General features: G+C 42.1%; 1 protein-coding gene across 1 annotated transcript; it reads right to left on the bottom strand.

Moving 5' to 3' along the window:
* Window positions 1-182: 182 nt before the first annotated feature.
* Window positions 183-21,229, bottom strand: RASL12 (RAS like family 12). Its single transcript, XM_003755648.4, has 5 exons — window positions 20,927-21,229; window positions 17,505-17,561; window positions 11,040-11,113; window positions 8,826-9,016; window positions 183-2,068 (listed from the first exon to the last, which is right to left on the bottom strand). Exons 1-5 carry the CDS (start codon window positions 21,042-21,044, stop codon window positions 1,693-1,695), a joined length of 816 nt encoding a protein of 271 aa, XP_003755696.1. The 5' UTR covers window positions 21,045-21,229; the 3' UTR covers window positions 183-1,692.
* Between the last annotated feature and the right edge of the window lie 1,046 nt (window positions 21,230-22,275).

Here is a 22,275-nt window from a genome sequence, read left to right as displayed (position 1 = left end):
GAGCTGAAAAATGAAAACCAGGGAAGTATTTTCAACCCCAGGTGCCTGCTTGGTGGGTTAAATTAAAACCACCAAAGTTCTGCCAAACACATCATAGTAGCCAAAGCCATAAACAGTAACTGTGGGCCAAATGTTTTGTACTTAAGGAAAACTAAAGGATAAATCACCACTTAAAATGCTGTTATTTTTCTCTAAGAATTCTTTATTAAAATGTTTCCAGAAGTGTTCAACAAAACTTGCATATGTATTCAAATGGTTAAACGTACACAGATGTGAACAAAACTGTAAAGAACTATTTACAGAGAGGCCTGATCCTGAGGATGTCTCTTTCATATTATGCTTAAGCTATAGAGGCCGGGTCAAATAACTTATGGAAAAATAATAGTTTCATTGACAAAAAAAAAGTGTTTTAGGGACCAGAGTTCTGCCCAAGCACAGCTATGATTTGGCATAATGCATTTCTAAACCCAAACCACTTTAGGGAATGGTACTTTGTTGTTTGCTCTCTGGATCATCCAGACATTATTTTTAACTCTAGGTGTTGATTCCCTTAAGACTTTTGGTTTCCTTTCCCTAGTATGACTTCAGTAGAAGACTCTCCTGAGTAAGGCTATTGGAAGATCCCCTTTGGGGTCTACAGAGTGATTCACGATGGAAAAGAATGAGGTGACTAATGGATGTTGAGGGAAAAAAGACCAGAGCTTCATACACCCCTATACAATCAGCGTGCAAACCTTCCCACTGACATCTAAGCAAAAGCGAAGGCTGTTCCTTCTTCCGCATACACTCTTCAGGGTTTTATCTTTTTGATTTATCTTTCCGAGCTTGTTTTTCCTTCAAGTCATCCTTTGCAGGTCTATTTTAACCCCAAATGGAGGGGTCTTTCAATCAGGCACCACTGGCGTGATGCCGGGAACCATAGTGATTGACCTGTGGAGCTTAGTGGGAATGGGATGTGCTGGGATGGCAGTCACTGTCCCACAAACCCAGGCTTTCCTAATGGCTGCTCAAACCCAGCAGCTGTTCCCTGTCCTGCCACCAGGGGTCTCTGTGCTCTCGGGAACGGTCTGCAAGATGCCCTTCCCGCCATAGGGAGAGAAGCATCATCTTTTACTTCGTAGCAAGCAGCGAGCTCCTGGTTGTGTTTGAGGCACCGCATCTGGCCGCTGTGACTCCCGAAGTTAGGGAGGGGGCAGGAAGAAGAGGTACAGAGCCTTTGAACTCGGCTTCAAAGGCAGAGATTTCCTAAGTTTCACTCGGAGTCCTGTTTGTGAGACCCAGGGCCTTAGCCTTCCGCCCACCCACAGCTGTTACCCTCCAAGGTCACAGCTGCTTCGGTTGCCGTGGAAACTCCATGGCTTGCAGGAACAGAATCACACACACGTATACACAGTCTGCCCTCCTGACGAGGGGGCTCTGAACCGCTCTGGGGGGGGGCTGCCCGGGGCAAGCTCAACTACTCAGTGCCAATGACTGGAACTCCCGTTCCAGAAGGAAGCTGGGGGCCGGGCCGGGCCGGGCGGGGAGCGGGACCCAGTCAGTCGGGGGCGGCGCCTGCCCCCAAAGTCTCGCCCTTCCCGACAGTCCGAACTGATGGACCCGATTCTATGATGCCCGGGGGCTGCTCCCGCTAATACTGCCCGTTCTTCCTCTCCCACGGTTGTCCCCGCAGGGGGGTAGATGGCGAGGGCCTCAGAAGATCTTGAAGCCTTTCAGCAGCGTCAGGGTGGGCGCCTTGCGCTTGCTCTGGGCCCGGGAGGATTTGACGGTTACGAGCTTGGCCTGGGCCACAGCGGGCATCTCCTTGTAGTTGACAGTTGAGAGGGTGTTGAAGGTGCAGCTCGGCAAGCCGTGCCTGGCCGTGAGGGGGGCCTGATGGAAAATGGACCTTTCCTCGGAAATGAAGAGCGGCCGCGCCGGCGCGCTTCTCTCCTGCTCCCTGCGGACCTCGCGGATGGCTTCGTGGAACACCTGCTGCACGGCTTCGAAGTCTAGGCAGGCGGAGACCTCGTAGAACAGACACCCAAACTTGCCGGCCAGAGCCGCGCCCTCTGACTTGGGGACCTGCCTGGGGGGCAGAACGGAAGGAGGGAGAAGGATCAGCAGCAAGCAGCTCTTCCTCGGTGGGGAAAACCCACCCGGGGACCCACCCGGGGATCCACCCGGGGATCCACCCGGGGATCCAGGCGCTCCTTCAAGGGAGAGCTCCAGAGCGGAACTTTACCTTTGGCCTGGAAAAGTTTCGCTGTGAATCCCCAGGGCACACGGAATCCTGCAGGCAACAGTGCTGAAGGGAAAAGTGCTGGAACTGGGGGCAGAAGCCTTGGCTTTACTGCTTGGTGCCTGTGTGAGCTCAAGCCAATCATTTAATCTACCTGGGCCACAGTTTCCTCCTCTGTAAAAAGAACTGGATGACCTAAAGTCCTTCTGTTCTAAATCTACGATCCTCCACTCTGTTGAAGAAGTGGGGATAAAAGAGATAATTTGTGATCATAGATGCAGGACACCTTGTGTACTCCCCACGGGCAGTTGGTATTTTAACATAGGATGTCTGACCACCAATCTAATGCCTTCTCCACTATATACATTATCTACATAGTTCTTAGAATTCAAAGAAGATGAACCACCAGTGTCTAATATATATGTATGTATATATATATATATATATATATATATATATATATATATATATATATATATATGAATGGGAATGAAATGGAGGGTGATGGGAGAGGAAAAGAATTCATAGATGCATGGAAAGCCTTATATGAACTGGTTCAGAGTGAAGTAAGCTGAATCAGGAAAACAAAACACACAATGACTATAATAATGTTAATAAAAAAGAACAATAAAGATACAGTCCTCACAACCCTGAGTCTGGAAAAGCTTCCTAGGAATAATATAGGAATGATACAGATCACAAATATTTGGAATCATGACCGAGCTGTTCCCCAAAGAAGAGATGAGAAAATGCACCTCCCTCCCTTTAATAAAGAGATATGGGGCTATGAGGTGTAGAATACTGCAAAGACTGTTAAGACCCAGCTGATGGATTGGTTAGTTTTGCTAAATGCCCTCTTTTTATTCCTTCTATATCTTCTTTTTTAATTGTTGTTACAAGGGATGGTTCTTTGGCTAGGGAAAAGAGGATAATATATTTAGAAATAAAGATATTAAAAATAAGAGATATCCATAAAATAAAATAAAAATAGAATAGGAAGGCAGAGAGAGCAGCAGTCTCTATGAATTGTTTTGTTTAGTTATTTTTGAGCTGTGTCAACTTTGTGACTATAGTTAGGGTTTTCTTGACAAAGATACTGAAATGGTTTGCCATTTCCTTCTCCAGATCATTTTACAGATGAGGAAACTGAGGCAAACAGCCTGAAGTGATTTGTTGGGGTGACACAGTATCTGAAGTCAAATTCGAACTCAGGAAGGTGAATCTTCCTGAATCTAGGTTTGGCACTCTACCCACTGCACCAATCTGTCTCTCCCAACTTTTCCCTCATTTATCCCTCTACTGTATCCAGTTCCTGGGGATAGAGCAAAAAGAGGGGGGATGGGAATGATTGATTACAGATAATGAAGTAATGACAAAAATAAATCAACTCAGACTGAACGATGAATCTGACCTGAATCCTCACAATCAGCAAGTAGAGAGGATGAAAGAATAGGAGATTACGAAGAAACAGTACATGACTCTCATTTGCTCCTGATAAGCAGGATAAAACATCTCCAGGGGTCTGATCTCCTCCCAAAGAACAGGAAGTGGTTCTGCTCCTTCTAAAATATACTGTTCTGATCTCAAACTTTCCTGTTTTTTCCATGGAAGCAAAACCACGAGAGCCATGGGAATAGGGTGGGAAGATGGAATGAGAAATGAGAGAGAATTGAGCATAGAGAAAACATTAAGAGACTAGTCCCAAAGTTCTTTTGGCCAAGTTTCCAAGGTTAAAATTCCTCTGCATGATGACTGAGGATTTCCTTATGCTCATCCTACACAGCCCCTAAATCCTGGCCTGGGAAACAGGCCTAAACACAATATTAAGAACAACAGTGGAATAATATAAACCTTATTGTGGAGAAGTGAAGGAATAAGAAAGAACAACTCAAACATCTTATGTCATCTATCACTCGACATCAAATTTAGCCAGTTCTGGGTGCAGAAGGGATTGTGAGCTTGAGATCAGGCTGGCTGACCCACTAACCCTTGTTCAGCAACAAGGTCTGGGGTCCGACGGGGGAAGGGAGGTGGACTGAATGAGTTCCTGCTGTTAGACTGTAGAAATCTCTGCCAAGAATGTGCTCTTACACTAGAAATTCCCTCCTTCATTCAATGAGCATTTGACATGTCTGGAGCAAAAGAAATCAGAGGGAGGGGAAGAGATCAATAGAATGGCCAGCTCTGAGTGAAATGACCTCTGTGTACCCATTACTGAGAGAGGAGCCAATAAACTGAATGTAGATATCTATGTATCTCACATAGGCAAAGCAAAGTTGACTCTTGTTATATGTGAGAGCACAATGGCCCTTGAGCTCAGCTGGCCAAGTAGTGCGGTTCCCTCCCTACAAGAGCACACTCCCACACTCTCAATTCCCACCCCACATGCATATGGATAATAGAACAGTTACAACTCAGAGTCAGGAACTGATTAAAAGAAATTCAGATAATCCTAGAACTCTGGAGTGGGAAGGAACTTTAGAAATCAAGCCCAAAATTCTCACCCAGTATAGGAATTAATCCTCTTTATAATGTCCCAGAACAGCAGCTATGTAACCTAGCCTTTTCAAAAATGTCTCCAGAGATGGGAAGTTTACTACATTATGTGGCAGACCATCCTCTTTTAGGAAAATTCTAGTTGCTTTAAAATTCTACCATTTTTCCTTCCCTCCTTCTTTCCCTCTTTTCTTTCTTCCTTCTCTCCTTCCTTCCTTTCCTTCTTCCTTCCTTCCCTCTTTCCCTTATTCCTTCCTTCCTTCCCTCCTTCCTTCCTTCTTTCCCTCCTTTCTTCCTTCCTTCCTTCCTTTCCCCTCCTTCCCTTCCAGCTTTTTCCCATTCTTATTTCCTTTCTTACACTTTCTTCTTTCTCTTTTTCTCAATTTTCTTTCTCTTCTTGTTTTCTTTTCCTTAATTTTCTTCCCTATTTCCTACCCCCCTCCTTCACTACTTCTTGTATTCTTTTTTTAAAAAACATCTTTGTTTTATTTTGTTTTTAAAAGGTTTTAAAAAAACCTTTGTTTTATTGAGGGAAAATTCACACAAATACACACACACACACAAACACACACACACACACACACACACACACCAAATTCCTACCAATCAGTTCTAATTCTGGCTTTCCCAGACAACAAAAGTTTATTCTGGATTAATAACTGTCATTTACATGGTACTTTAAGTTTTTCAAAATAGTTAACAATGTCTCCTTTTCTGATCTTCACAACACTGTAAAGCATGTGCTGGGATGAGAAAACACAAAGACTTATCCTGGGTCATTAGTTTAAAAAATGTCTGAGGCAGGATTTGAATCCACCAACATTATATCTGTTTTTATGTTACCCCATTCTGCCTTTTCCAAAGCTGTTTTTTCTATATGAGATAGTCCTTTCAAATATTTCAAGAGTTACAATATCTTCCTTTCCTTAGACTTCATTTGTCCAGACTAAACATCGCTAGATCCAACAACCATTTTTCACGGAACATAATTTTAGATCTTTTTCCACTGGTCTCTGGTTGCTGGCTTACTTTTTAATGTCCTTGCTAAAAAGGTGGAATCCAGCCTTAAACACAATACTTAAGATGTGATCTGATCAGAGGACAGTGCCAAAGGACTAATATATCACATGCTGTGAGGTGGCAAAATGGATAGAGGGCTAGAGTAAGGAAGTTTTAAGCTCAGTTCTGGTCTCAGATATTTATTCAGATACTGGGTGAGCTTGGGCATAAAACAGGGATAATAATAGCACTTACTTTGCAAGATTGTTGTGAGAATCAAACAAGATAGTTTGTAAAGGACTTAGCACAGTGCCTGGCACACAGTATGTGCTTATATAAATGCTATTATCATCTTTATTGTTATTATCATCTATGATCAGAACACACTGCCTCTGGCAATGGAGCCAACGACTTAGTTTTTTGGTGTTTGCTTTTTTCTTTTTAGTGACTGCATCCTAATGTTGGTTATGTTAAGTCTGAAATTAACTAACACCTCTAAACCTTTTTCACATTCAACCAATACTAGGAAGATCAGGTTGGCTGACCCACTAATCCTTGTTCAGTAACAAGGCTTGGAATGAGGGATAGGATATGGAATAAATGAATGGCACCAAGCCACTCTCCCTTTCTCAAACCTGGGTGATTGACTTTTTAGTTCTAAATTCAACATTTTACATTTCCTCCAATGGACTTTGCATTATTGATTTTGTTCAAGAACATCAGTCTATTAATCATGATTCCAACATTCATTCTATTAACAGTCCTTCACAGCTCTGTGCTGTCTGAAAGACAATTTGTTTTCATCTGAAGATTTGATGGGCATGCCTTCCCTTCTTGGCAGAAATGGGGAAACATTGTACACATTGGCACACTTGATTGATATGTTAATTTTGCTGAACAGCTTAAAAAAATTTCTTTGTTACAAGATTCACTGATAGAGAGAAGGAAGGACATATTTAGAAATAAAGTCAATGTAAAATAAAAATCAACAAAATGCTTAATTTGATGGGTATACCTTCTATATTCTCATTTAAGTCACTGACAAAATTGTTGAACATAAAAAGATCAAGATAGGAGAAGCTTTGCCACTTGCTATTTGTGTGATCATGGACAAATTACAAACTATCTGATTCAATTTCTTAATTTGTAAAATAATTGGTTTACATTAGATAACTTCTATATTTTCAGCTCTAAATTTAAATATATTCAGAAAAGAGCTTCGTGGCATTCTACTGGTGACCTTTTTTCAGGTTTGGGAGTAATATGTTCTATTTCTGGAAGAATCTTTAGAGATTGTCTAATTCAGAGATTGGGACACTATGGCCTAGGCCAAATCCAGCTTGCCATCTGATTTGGTACAGCTAAGTATGTGAGCTAAGAATGGTTTTGACATTTAAAAATGCAGTTGTTGTTCATTGTGGGGCAGCCAGGTGACTCAATGCATAGAGCACCAGCCCTGAAGTCAGGAGGACCTGAGTTCAAATTTGATCTTAGACACTTAACAATTCCTAGCTGTGTGACCCTGGGTAAGTCACTTAACCCCAATTGCCTCAGCAAGAAACAAAACAAAATTGTGGTGCATTGTTCAGTTCAATTCTTTATAACTCCATTTGGAGATTTCCTTGGCAAAGATACTGGAGTGGTTTGCCATTTCCTTCTCTAGATCATTCTGTAGATGAAGAAGCTGGGGCAAACAGGGTCTCACAGCTTGATACTGGATTTAGACTTAGAAACATGAGTTTTCCTGACTCCAGCTCTGGTACTCTATTCACTTTGCCACTTAACTGCTCTTAAAATACAATAAAAATTTTAATTAAAATTATCCTTAGTTCACCAGCTGTACAAAATCAGAGAGCAAGATAGATTTGGCCTTAAGACCAGAATTTGCCAATCTTTGGTCTAACTCAACCTCCTTTGATTACATAAATGAAATAAGCCCAGAAAAAATTGGCTTGCCCAAGTAGCAGGCCTGGAATTTAAACTCCAATTATTGACTCCAAATTCAGTGTCTGTACCAATACATTGGAGCTATCTTTCCACAGAAAGAGAAGTGGCAAATCTAATAGTACTATCTAGGTAAAATCCAGGAGAATAACATGACAGACTGTGCCATGCTTGATTAAAGTCAAGTTACTCTGTGTCTATGGCATTCTGCATCTACTAGGACCTTTTCCTTAAAAGGAAAAGAAGCTAATCGATGACTTCATATTGGCATCTAGTGCATATTATATTATGTTCTAAATGTCTGAAATATAAATATAAATATAATTTTTAAATTGTTGGACAGAATTTTCAAGTTTCCCAGTTTCTATTGTCCCCTTTTGCAAAATGGAACAATATTTACCCTTCCAGCATATTCCTCCCATTTGCCATGATTTCTCTTTCCCTTACCTTGGTCTGATTATTTTTAATTTATGGAATGATTTCTTAAAGATTACCCACCGAGGCTCTGGGAACATATTTGCCAGTTTTTGAAGCAACCTGGGACATAATTCATCTTGGCCCAAAGAAATTTAGCTCATTTAAGGTGGGGCTCTCATCTCTTACCTCCATATCTATCTTAGCCTGAAATTCTTTCATTATATTGCTTAGTGTATCTTCTCTAAGTCCAAAGGGCTCCTTCTTATCTGATAGTTGGGTTTCAGAGGCTCAAATACCCCTAGTAACTTGCAAGCAACTAGGAGATAGGAGGCAGTGTAAAATGAATGAATGAATGACTATTGACTCTCTGAAGGCACACACATCCCCTTCCCCCACACCATCCCCACCTCATACAGACCCTGTATTAAATGCTGAACTGTATGTTCTGCATTAAATGTCTGTTCCTCAGATGGCAGAGAGACACTGCTATATAGCTACACCACTGACCTCCCACATTCAATGGCTCTGCTGAGTTATTGCCATTTCCTTCTTTAGGTCTTTCTCTAGATGAAGAAGCTGGGGCAAACAGGGTCTCACAGCTTGATATTGGATCTGACTCAGAACACCACAATCAAAGTGTCCTGCTCTTCACCCCATCTCCCAGACGGGAGACTCTGTCTGCAGCCCCTCAGATCCACCACCCAGCCCTCTCCCCTGGCTGCCAAAGAGAGACAGGAAGGGTTGGTACCGGTACTGGGCCATGTCCAGCTTGTTCCCCAGGAGCAGCACAGGGCAGTCATGCTGGGTGTCCTTTGTGTGGTGGGCGATGATCTCCAGGTATTGGCTGCAACCCTCAAAGTTTCGCCTGTCATCTATGCTGTAGACAACCAGGAAGGCTTGGGCCCAGTTCAGGTAGCGCTTGCAGTTTTTGGGAACATCCTGGTGGTAAGAAATAAGCAGGTGAGACGCGAGGGTCTCAGGCCTCAGTCTGAGACCAGAACAGGCCAAGTCCCGGGCCCTCACCTGAGTTGCCCCATCCTATCTCTCCTTCCTCTGGGCCTTTGTACATTGTTTCCTAACTGAGCCCCTTTCAAAGGGACATCTGAATCTGGATTTGGCCTGGTATGAAAGGGGCCATTGTCCCTTCTCCTCTTGGAGAAGAGCAGACACCAGATCCTGAGGGCCAGCAGCCAAAGGCTCCAATGTCACCAATCTTGAGACCTGACTATCCCTGGGCGGCCCTGGGTGGCCCATTTATATGTAACTTTGCTTTCTTGGAAATTTTCTATGGGACAGACAATTTGCAACTTTGGCTTTGTTTTAGGGGTGTTTTTAAGATTCCTAATTGATCACAAGTTCCCTTTGAAAGGCACAGAAAGAAGTATGGCTACAGAATCACAGAAACTTGAGCAGGGAGGGACCTCAGAGGACAATCAGTCCAACCCATACATGACCAAGAATTCTCTGCTACAACATACCCAACAAGTGGTCATCCAGCCATCACCCAACAACACTTCCAAAGCACCCCATTCCACTTTTGCATAGCTGTAATGGTCAGGAATTTTTCCTTTAAGTTAAACTTTAATTTGTTTCTTGACAGTTTCTATCCATTCCGTCTAGTTCTGTCTTCTAAGGTCAAACAGAATATGTCTATTTTATAATAAGATAACTAGCATTTATAAAGTGCTTGAAAATTTGCAACACACTTATAAATATTTTTATTTTATCTTTAAAGCAACCCTAGGAAATGGGTGATATTATTATCCTCATTTTACAGATGAGGAAACTGAGGCACAGAGAGGGTAAGTGACTTAATCCACATCACCCAACTCATTAAGTGTCTTAGGTAAGACTTGAATTCAAGTCTTTATGACTCCAAGTCCCCTGTTCCATCTATTGCACAACCTAGCCACTACATGGCAGCTCTTCAAATACTTTAAGAAAGCTACTATATCCCTTTTGAGTCTTCTCCTCTTCAGATTAATTATCCCCTTCAGGGAGAACCAATAATCTTTGCTAGCGGGAGTTATTGTTGGACATGTGTACATCTATCAGTGTGTATATGTTTATCCTTGTGTGACCATTATCACATGTACGTGGGTACAGAAATGTGTGTGTGAGATTTAAGAAAAACTGAAATATCCATTTATATCTAACTCATCACCTAGTGAGGTCACCATCATTGTCCCAGTAACTACTACCTTGGATGACCATTGGGATCTCTAATCATTCAGCCAATATTCCATTTAAAATGGCATAACATTTTAGAAAAGAAGGGACCTTTGAATATAGCCTAGTAGAGATGGGAAAGCATTGAGAATATAAAATGTTAGCACTTAGAAGATTAGATCTCAGAGGACCAGAATATTCAAACACAGAATGTCAGAGCTGAAATAGGTTCTTAGAGAGCATGTAGTGCAGCCCGTCTCATTTTACAAAGGTGAAAACTGAAGCCCATAATTGATGTCAACCCAGCATCCCCAAGAGACAAAGAAGGAGAGGGAAATGATCTGTTCTCATTTTATGGAAGGCGACTGAGGCTCAGGGAGGGTCAATATTTCATTCAGGGTCACCCATGTGGAGGCTAAAAAGGACCAGCACCTTGTGCTCTGATCACCACTATTACTAATTCAAGAAATCCTCAAGTTGGGTGTGAATTTACTAATCTTCCTCCCTCCCATTCTTCATTCAGGGCCCATCCCTGTGGGATCACATCCTGGTTCTGCCATTTATTAGTTGTGTGAGTTGGGGCAAGTTACCCTACTGCCTTGAGAGACAGTGAGGTCCCTTTCAGTAATGATGGTCCAGAAAAGGCCTAATGATTGCCCTGGGCCTCGCTTCTTCACCTGTAAGATGATAGGTAGGGTTGAATTAAAACTCCAAAGTTCTTTACAGCTCTGAATTATGTCCTAGGCTTTTAATCACACTCAGTTCAAGCTTACAGGAGGGTCCTCAGCATTACCTGATCTGCTGTGTCCATCACTCTCAGCAGGATTGGTTGTTGATCCACAGTCTCCTCTGAGGTATAGGTATCTTCTGAAATAAGAAGGATCAGGGCATATCAGTGTGGGTGGGAGTGGGAAGGATTATAAGAGGTAGAAAACTTGCCTTTTTTTGCTTTCTATCAATAGATAGATAGATAGATATAAATATAGATATTGCTGAGGCGTTGGGGTTAAGTGACTTGCCCAGGGTCACACAGCCAGGATGTGTTAAGTGTCTGAAGCCACATTTGAACTCAGGTCCTCCTGACTTCAGGGCTGGTGCTCTAACTAGCTGCCCCCTCTATCATATGTTGAGCTGAGATTTATGGGTTGGTTCGGGTGCCATCCAGGACACTGACTCTAAGTCATCAAGTCTATGTGGCTCAGGCCTGATGCTATCTTCTGTTGTGATGATCACCACTTTGCAGTCACAAACAGGTGTTTTGCCTTACTTACAGCTCTTCAGAAAGGCCCTAACAGCTGCTGGGAATTTCCAGACCAAGAATTCCCTTCAACAATAAAATTATAGGCTCCCGTCCAGGAGAGCAACCCTGAAAGAATCTCTCTAAGGTTCACATTGCCTCCAGACTCCACTGTCTGATGTGACACTGGGCTCATCGTCACCAAGCAAAGTCCTTCCTGGGAGCGATTCCATCCATGTGAGTGAAGGGGAGGGTGTTCATGATTCCACCCTCTCTTTCTGCCCCCGAGACTCCAAGCAAAGTGTCCTTCAGGCCACTGTTTGGACTTGCATGACAAGGGCCTGAGTCAGGCCCTGGAAAACACACAAGCTTTGCTAGCATCCAGCATAAATCATTAACAATCCTCATCCGTGGCCTGCTTTGGGGGCTTATATAAATAGCTGTGATTATTTGACAAGAAATTTAATGGAAAAAATGCCCCCAAATACTTCACTATATTTGGTCCAAGAACAGCTGTCCCTAGATTTTCACATCTCATTCAGTTTGTTTTATTTCCCTGCCAAAATGGTCCAATGAGCTCTTCTGGGACCTCCCCAACAGGCGAGGTGGCCCAGCAGTCTCAGCAAAGACACTGAGCCAAACCTGCTCAGAGATACTTAGTCCTCCATCCCTTAGACACGGAGAAAGACAAAGACAAAGATAGAGGCGGAAAGACAAGAGTCAGAGAGACAGACAAAGAGAGAGAAAGGGAGAGACAGAGACAGACTGACACACAGAGACAGTCAAAGAGGCAGAGACAGAGATAGAAAAACAAAAACAGAGAGACATAGATACACAAACAGAGACAGAATCAGAGACAGAGACAAAAAGACAAAGACAGACAGAAAGAAAGAGACAGAGAAACAAAGACAGACAGACAGACACACACAGAAAGAGACAGAGAAACAAAGACAGAGACGTACACACAGAGAGAGAAAGAGACAGACAGAAAGAAGTAGAGACAGAAACAGAGAGACAGAAAGACAGAAAAAGATAGAGACAGAAACATACACACACACAGAGAAAGAAAAAGACAGAGAAACAAAATGACAGAGACAAAGAGAGAGCCACAAATCCATGGATGAACTTAGACCTAGCATCCAGCATCTGACCATAGATCTAAAGATGGAAGATAACTTATAGATCATCTAGTCCATCCCCAATTCCTTTTACAAATCAGGAAATTTGAGCACAGAGAGATTAATGGAGTAGCCCAACATCACACAGGTAAGATGCATCTGAATTGGTAGATATAAACCCAGATCAGCCAGTCCAGCATGCTTCCTATCTCACTACTTCTTTCCAGAAGATTCCAATCCCACTTATCCAGTTCTCCCTCAGATATTTCTGTTTTTTAGTTACTATATCATATTTTTGTTGTTATTGTTCAGTTGTGTCTGACTCTTCATGACTCCAGTTAGAGTTTTCTTGGCAAAGATACTGGAGTGGTTTGTCATTTTATAGATGGAGAAACTGAGGCAAATGGGGTTAAGTAATTTCTCCAGAGTCCCAGGGTTAGTAAGTGTCTAAGGCCAGCTTTGAACTCAGGTCTTTATGACTCTAGTCCTTGTGCTCTTAATGACTACATCACTTAGCTGGCCCAAAATGTGATTGACATTTTATATATATATATATGTATGTATACTCACACGTGTATGTATATATGTATATATATAATCTGACATATAAATGTGATATTTATGTTTATAAATTCAAATCCAGCCTCAGACACTTATTAGCTGTGTGACTCTGGGCAAGTCATTAGCCCTAATTACCTCAAAAAAAAAAGAAGAAAAAAGATCATATATTAGCAAAGTTTCTTAAAGTAACATAAACACTGCTTCTCAAACTTTCATGATTTTTTTCCTGCAGAGAAGTCCCTCAAGTTTTTGAAAACAGAAGGCAGATAGTTATCCAAAAGAATCTTCAGAGATGACTCAGTGAAAAAAGACCAGACTTTTATTCTGACTGTGATTTGAGGCAAGTCATTTTATCTTTCTCATATCATCAGTTTCCTTAGTTGGGAAATAGGCATAAAAATATCTCTATTCCTTCCCTTACAGGGATTTTATGGGGACCCAATGAGAGAGTTGTAAATTCTCTTCAAGTATATAGAATCAGAGGTGTCATGCAACTATGTATCCAGCACACAACACCACAATAGGCCTGAACCAGATTAAAATGTAATTGAGAAACACTTAACAAAATAATAAAAAATAAAATAAAACAAATAATTCCACATTTTAAAATTAAGTCAGTCTTTGGCCCACAGGGTTTCTTATGTAGGCAAGTATTTAAGCCTATAAAATTTACAAAATTATTTATTTATAAGTTTATAAAATTAAAAAAAAAAACAAGATTATAAAACAGGAATGATCTGCACAGATGGAGGGAGTTTCCACATGGGGAAATCCCTTTACAGCTAACGTTATAGGTCCAAACCAAAAAGAAAAAAAAGTTATTATTCACTTAGGTCAGATGCTTGTCTTCTTTCTCTTAAAGCCAAAGACTCTCCTGCCCAGGAGTAAGAAGCAGAGATCCTGGAGCAGCTCCCTGCCTCCTGCTACTCTAGTGGGAAGCAAAGGAAGGCGAGACTGTCCGAGGCCCCTCTGGGTGCCGGCACGCTGGACAGAAGCACCGTGGTGTGGTGCTGACCTCATGGGGGACACAGGAGCATATGCCCAGGCTGAGCAAGTCCCAGAGTCAGGGGGCCAAAGATCAAGGTCAATGCTCCCTCCCACATCAGAATGACTCACTCCCTCCATTTAGAACTCCAGACTTAATTGTGAAGCTCAAATCCCCAAGTACAAACAGGGCCAAGCAGAACTCAGAGCTGTAATTAGGCTAGGACAGAGCGACTTTTGCTTGAGGAAGATAATTGAGACACCTGCCAAGGGTATCGTGTCCTGGCATCCTTTCTCCCTTGCCCGACTCTGTCCCTGTCCACTCCCCCTCTGGTCTCATTCACCAGCACCTTTGGGTCCACCCCTAGCAGCAATAGCATGGTCACACTAGAAAATTCAGTGTCCTAGGGTATACTTCTTCCTGCCCCATTCCCCATCAAAGTCACACTCCTTACCCCCAAATCCTTACTTAACCCTGCTGAAAAGTAACTCTGAGACTGAGCTCCTTCTGGGATCCTAGGGATGATGAGCAGAAAGGAAAATACTCTCTGTGACTGACCTTCTGAGGTATTCCTGATGTAGTGATTTTGGGGTAAAACCATGAAGGAGGCAAAGTGTGTCTTCTGGAGTCCCTCCTTCCTTTTCAACATTCTCCTTACTCCTCACATTTCCCTCTTTTCTCTCTTTCACTTACCAGAAGTCCACTCTAGTTTGCCCTCTCCAAGCAACAACCCACATTTGGTCCTTTTCCTTCTCTCCCATTGAGCTAAGGACACTGGCTTCTCCCATGCCCCATTCCTCTAGGACCCACTCTGATGATTAATCTTGAGCATCTCTGGACCTCCGTTTCCCTCTCTCATCAAATAAGAAGCTTAAGAGATGAGCACTAAATCACCTCTCCTTGCTAAATATTTTATTATTTTCTAGGTTACCGTTAATAACGATTAATAATTAAACACAATTTTTCTGGTAGGACTACTTGAACATCACAATAAGACTGGCACTACAGCTAAAACCCCACTGATAAGCTAACACATTCTCCTTCTCAGGTAATTGAGTCACACTTTAAATACATCAAGAGGTGGATAGAGTGAGAGCTTGCATTTGGAGGCAGGAAGCCCTGTGTTCATATCCTACTTCTAATACTAACTAGCTGATGGGCAAGCCACTTCATTTCTACAAGCCTCTCAGCATCTCTTAGGTCTTATCTACTAAGTTATAACCCTCAAAGATTGGTTTATATTGCCACTGCTGGATGGGATCTTCACCCAAACAGAACATTTCCTGTGTTATATTAATTCATGAACAATGTCTTAATAACTTGAAGGAAGAACTGGTGGACAGAATCTTCATCCAAACAGGACTGACCAAACCATATTTCTTTTGCTATATTCATTTGTGAACAATGTCTTAATAACTCGAAAGAGGGACTTTATGGTGGGAATTTCAGGGCCAATTAAAATAGTCATACATAGTATGACTATTAAGTCAAGTGACTGATTTCCTTGTGTGGCTTGTAAACTAGTTTGGAAGGAAATTTCACTGGAGGACCAAAAAATGTTAATAATGATGATGGTGCCATTAAGATTATTTTAGCAGTTGTGTGAAGAATGGAAACAAGAGAGGAAAACTGGTGGAAGCAGAGAAAGCAGCTAGGCTGTTGAAATAGTCCAAGTGAGAGGTGATGAGTGCTTGAAGTAGCATTGATCTTATGGATAGAGGGGATAAAATATGAAAAAACTAGTTGAGATTGAATTGACTAGACTTGGAAGCTGATTAGATATGATAGGAAAGTGACAGTGAAAAGCTAAGGCTGACCTTGAGGTTGTAAATCTGGGTGACAGGAAGTATTCTCAACAGAAAAGGAGCATTTGAAGGAGAGTTAAATTTAGGGAAGAGGAAGGAAATAATAAGCTCTGCTTTGAATGTGCTGAATTTGAGATGCCAATAGGCTATCTAGTAAAGATATCTAGCAGGGAGTTGGCAATGTAGAACTGGAATCGAGGAGAAAGATTAAGGCTGAACATGTAGGTTTGGTGGTCATCTGTTATCTCTAGATAATTGAATTCATGAGAGCTGGGAAGGTGACCAAAAGGGGGAGAGGTAGAGAGAGAAAAAAATCCAGGAAACCCCCAAGAGAGGATGCCCATGGTTAAAAGGCAGAACATGGAAGATGATCCAGCAAAAGGAGACTGAGAAGCAGAGAAGTGTCATAGGAACTAAGGGAGGAGATCATATGCTAGAGAAAGGGTTAGTCAACATCTTCAACAAACTCAAGGAAGGTGAAGAAGGATGAGGATGGAGGTGGGAGAAGGTCAACAAATTTAACAATTAAAATAATGTAAATACCTTCTTTGGAGTTTTGGGCAGGAAGTCAGATTGTGAAGGGTTTACAAGCAAGTAGTAGGTGAGGAAATAGAAGATAGGGATCTAGAGATACACCTTTCTCTAGGAGTTTGTCTGTGAAAGCAAACAGGAATATAAAGTGATAGATGGAATTTCTGAGCATCAATTTTCTCATCTGCAAAACGAGATGATCTTGACAAGGTGACCTCTAACGGTCCTTCCAACCCTAAAAAACCTATAGTTTTGAATCAAATCTAGTGGTCTTTAAACTACCCCAATTAGCCTCTCCAAAACTACACTCATTTGATTGTATATCTCTGATACACTTGCTTTAAAAAAAATCCAAAACAAAGAAGCAACATAGGTGTCAACACTGTCAGTGAGGAAGTGTATTCTTTCCTCAAAAAATTTAATTTTAGTGAATTAATCTGTTGATAGATTTTATATCAGGAAATACCATCTCTTCAATTCCTTCATATTACAGATGAGAAAATTGTAATTCACTTGAGTAGTGAAATAATTTGCCCCAAATAACATAAATTGTTAGTGTCAGAGCCAGAGCCTGAGCCTATGTCACAAGGTCTTAGATTTTGAGCTAGAAGGGAATTTAAAAATTATATAGTCCAGTTCTCTAAGGACAAAGGCAAGAAGTTTGAGGATGACGGTGGACATGTGATTTCCTTGCTTATAAAATCCTTAAGCACAAGGATTGCTTCATGTTTTGTTTTTGTGTCTCCTACACCTAGCCCAGTGCCTGGCACATAACAGTCCATTAAATACTGTTGATAGATTGATCCCCCAAGGCTTTATAAGCAGGACAGCCAAGATTTGAATGGATGTTCTTTGATCCCTGAACTGGTATTCTTTCCACTACACCCACTTTATCTTGACAATTCTCCCCTTCACACTCCCTCCCCCTTCATAGCTTTAGGGATAGTCTTGTATGGACTCAGGGATGGAGCCACAATCAAGAGTAACAAAGGGAGAGAGAAGCAATCAAGGAGCATCTTACCCAAATTGGGATCATATTCACTGATAAACCTCTTGGTCAGAAACTTCACGGTCAAAGCTGCAAGAGGCAAGAAAATTTATAAACAAATAAATAATATTTTTTTCCAATTTCCTTCTGCCATTTTAGGCTCTTTTCACTGAAAACTGGCACATGAATGTTTTAGAGAAACCAGGACCATTTTGATTCTTTAGTCACTCTTCACCCCCCTGCCCCATTGATGAAGAATCCAATTCTCCAGGAAGAAAAAAAGAGAAACCACTAAAGAGAATTTAGTACTATTAAGATTCTCAACCCACACCAGAGGAATCTGGCAACAAGGAGACTCCATGTCTTTCTAGTAATATTTGGGAATTAAAAAAAACAACAGGGATTAAAACATCAAGGGTAAATGATGGATATAGAGGGAGTTATGTAAAAACTGGACAAGCCAAAAAGTTGTAAGTCTCTCTATTCCTTTGCTTAGAAAAACATAATAACAAAAGAAGAGCTTAATATCCATAGAGGAAATCATACAAATGGGGATTTGGCTCAAGTTTGCAAAGGGACCAATAAGAAAAGATATGTTAGAGATACATAAAGTCCGTCAGGAGAGTTATAAAACCTCTATTTTCCTGAGATAAACGCCAGCCTGAGATTAAGATAGACCAATTTTAAAATTCCAGTCCATGCTCCTTCCCAGGTCCAAGTTTACTGGGATAGAAATACCAGACTATCAAAAATTCCAGTAGGAGTGTTTTCATTGAATATAAAATTTTTGGAACATAAAATTTTGGAATGAATTTTTCAACATGTGAAGTGTATTTATCAGTTAGCAAAGTCAACAGAGGTTCGTTCTGGGTACTGAAATTAGTCATGCAAGGTCAGATGTTAAGCTGGTCTCTAAAAAGAAGCAGTATATTTTCTTAACTAAAAGTGCGTTTCTAAATGCTTCTTAAAACTCTTTCCCAAGATTCCAAGGCTCCATGATTTTTGCAAACTACTGTCTAGGGAATTCACATTTGAAAATTTAAATTCTTTCATTTATATAACTGTTGGCAAAATAAATGAAGACATCAAGTTCTGTCTTTAGTTAACAATTTGACTTTCAATGCTAAGATAACAATCTCTTTCTATTTTTTTTTTAATGTATATGTTCTTCCTTGACATAATAGACAGTTCTACAAAAATACAGAAAGGACATTCTCTTAGTTAGGGGAAGCTTTCAGTGAGAGGGAGAATAATTCTTTGCTGCAGGAAAGAAATAGTGATTTGATCCATAATTTCATTGTAGTAAAAAACATTTAGATAGAAACTCCCATTATCAACTTAGGGTAGCACTTTTTCTGCTACTTAGTTTTAGAGAGTTGTCTAGAACCCTGGGAAATTAAATGACTTGTCCAGAGTCACACAGTCAGAAGGTAACAGAGGAAAGATTTGATCTAGTTGGCGCAGTGGATAGAGCGCCATGCCTGAAGTCATAAAGTCCTGAATATAAATGTGACTTCAGATACTTACTAGTTGAATGATTTTGGGCAAGTCATTTAATCTTGCTTTTGTTATCTGTAAAATGAGGATACAGAGCATCTACCTCCTTTGCTGTGATGATAAAATGAGATCATAATTGTAAAGCAGGGTTTGGAACATAGTGAGTGCTATATAAATGTTAGGTATTATCATTATTATCTGCACCAAGACCAACTTTCCATACACTATATCTCACTACTTTTCTATTTTTCCAAGTTTCAAGAAAACCAGATGCCAATTCTATTCTATACCAGGGCACTGGTTTCAAAGTTGTGGTCTGCTCACTCATCAGGGGAATAAAGGGACTCAATTGGGCCTGAATAAAAATCATCAACTAGTTATTTGGAACATTAAAAATGGTGGGTGACCATACAAAAACCTCCAAGAAAGACCCCAGCCAAGATGTAAGGGGAAAACAGACCAATGAATGAAGTCCTAAAGCCAAGTATTTTCAACTGTCATAGCTGTTTAACTCCATTTCCCATTTCAAAGTACATTTATTAAATGTCAACTCCTTGAGGGCAAAGACTGTGTTTTTGCTTTTCTTTGTATTCCCAGAAATTAGCACATGGTGCCTGGCACATATTCATCATTTAATAAATGCTTGTTGATTGATTGACAACTTGGGAAGATAAAAAGTTTAAATAAGATAGGATGCTTGCCTTCCAAAGATTTGTAATCTTGTAAGGAAATAAGATAAACCTAGATAACTAAGATATTTAGTAAAATATATGATAAATATGCTTTTTTTTTTTTTTCTGAGGCAATTGAGGTTAAGTGACTTGCCCAGGGTCATATAGTTTTAAGTGTCTGAGAGCAGATTTAAACCGAGGTCCTCCTGACTTCAGGGTATCAGCTCTATCCACCTAGCTGCACCACCTAGCTGCCCCAATAAATACATTTTAAAGAAAGCAAAACAAAGTGTTAGTTCAGAAAGTCCTTTGGAATAAAAAGAGTACTTTTGCAGGATTGAGGGATTTGGATTTCTCAAAATCCAGGCATTTTACTCCTATAACTTCCCTTCCTCTCTCAATACCCCTCCCTATCCCCTCAAATTATCAATTAACAAACTTTATTAAGTTATCATATGTCAGACACTGTGCTAGGTCATAATGATACAAAGACAAAAATAAAACTGTCCATACCATCTCTGTCAGTCCTGCCATAGAAGTCAGGCTGTGTCTCCCAAAGGGTTGGGGGAGTTACTGGACCTATGATTTCCTTTTTGTAGGGAACTCCCAGATAAGGTCCATCCTGAGCAGCAGTTTATCTGTAATTCCGGGATTTACCCAGTGCCAAGCTCCTTAAACTGTGGGTTGCAACTGATGTAGGGGTTGTGAAATTATGATTTATCATCAGTGAGTGTTTGATTTGTACACCTATATACTTATATGCCCAGGGTGGCTTAAAAATTTCTCAGTGAAAAGGGGTCGTAAGTGGGGAAAGTTTAAGAAGTCCTGTCTTAGAACTCTGAATGTGTTCAGTCACATGATCAGATGGATCAGAGATAAGACTTGAACCCAGTTCTTTCTAACTTAGAGAGTAGCTCTATATATGGGCTGACTCTCCAAGAGGCCTCTCCAGATGACTCGCCTTTTCCCATTGTCCAACATCCTCCACCAAAAGTCCTATTTGTCTCACCCCCCTGTTCCCATCCTGTCACTGAATCTGTGCCTCTTGGAGGTCTAGCCTCAGCTCCCCCTCCCTAGGTGTCACCACCAGGTGTCATTCTTCAAACCTTAGGGGGAGGGAAGAAGAGAAGGAAAGAGAAAAGCCATCATTTCCCCCCTGGGATAAAGGTGTGAAAGCAGAACCCCGGCGGGCTGCCTATGAAGGACACCCTTCATTCTACAGCTGCGTGAGGGAGCCCTTGAGAGGTCGGCGTCCATAGTGTTGCTCTCTTCCCCCGGCCCACTCACCAGACTTCCCGGCTCCTCTGCAGCCCAGGATGGCCACGTTAACCTCTGGGATCGAACTGTGTGCCAGGCGCTCAGGACCAAGGTTCCCAGACCGGGGCTTGCCAAACACGGACGACATGACAAGTCTAGCTGGGCGAGGACCCCTGGGGCGGAATGTCGCCTCGAGAAGAATAACAGGGGTTCCCTAGGAATTGATGGACGGCGGGCGGCAGGCTCACCTGAAAGGGGGGGAGGGGGACAAGCGGCCAACGCGGGGATGCCCTTAACACCGAGTTCCTCGGTGCAACGAACCTTAGTCTGCCAGCGTCCCTGGAGCAGGCAGGTAAAGGCAACCCCCCCAGGCGCTCGTTCCCCCTCTGCGGCTCCTGCTCGAGCCCCCAGTTTGTTTAAGCGGGCAGCTATGGGGACAAGAAACAGAACCCGGAGCGCCGGGGGTACGTCCGCGGTGGGTGGGCGCCCGTCCCGAAAAGGACAGTTGGAGCGCGGGGGACCGTGCCAGGACCTCGGGTGCTGAGATTCACTCCCGCATTCCGGCAGGAGAAGATCTCGTCTTCCTCACCGCCACCCCACACCTTGCTTCCGCCGCGGCACTGGACTTAGCCGCCCCGGGCTCGGGGCTCCGGGCTCCGAGTCCAGCTCCAGCTCCTGCTTAATGCTGCCTGCCCCGTCCCTCTCCAGGCTTGCTGGAGCCCTCGGGGGAAAGGAGGAGGACTGGGCAGGCGGAGCCATCCTCTGAGCTGTGGCCAAACTCCTTGTAAGGACTGCAGACTCCCCCCACCGAGGGGGACGCATCTCCCGGAGAAAGCGTGTAGGGTGTTGGGGAGGAAGGAAGTCAGGGTGGGTTGCCCGGTTTGGAAAACTTTAAAGAAAATTATTGTTCCCATTTCACAGATGAGGAAACTGAGACCCAGAGATATGACATGACTTGTCCCAAATCACCAAGACTGGAATTTCTTTCTCCTGACGCTCCATCCCAGGGTTCGTTCCCTCACACTAGCCTGACAGCGTTGTTCCAAGTTGGGGTGGTTGGAATGAGAGATGGAATAGGAATGGGAAGATAGGAGAGGAAAGCTAGAAAAAAAAGAGATAAAAATCAGGGTTGCCTCACAGCAGACACTCTTTCCCTTCAAATGGAAAATCGAATAACTAATGGCTCCTTCTCATGTTAGAACTGGAAGAGATCTTAGAGAATCGTCTAGTTTAAGTTTCCCATTTCACTCGGGAGGAAACTAATCTTGGGAACATAGGCAAAGGAATTAGAAGGGGTGGATAGTTGGGGTCTGTTTCTGAGTTTCCCGTAAAGAATTCTTTTTCATCCAAAAAAGAAAAACAGTTTTCTGGACAGAGCT

This window comes from Sarcophilus harrisii, chromosome 2 (assembly GCF_902635505.1).
Source record: "Sarcophilus harrisii chromosome 2, mSarHar1.11, whole genome shotgun sequence".
Lineage (NCBI taxonomy): Eukaryota > Metazoa > Chordata > Mammalia > Dasyuromorphia > Dasyuridae > Sarcophilus > Sarcophilus harrisii.
The sequence above is the reverse complement of the archived record's forward strand: the minus strand, read 5'-3'. Positions and strand labels throughout refer to the sequence as shown.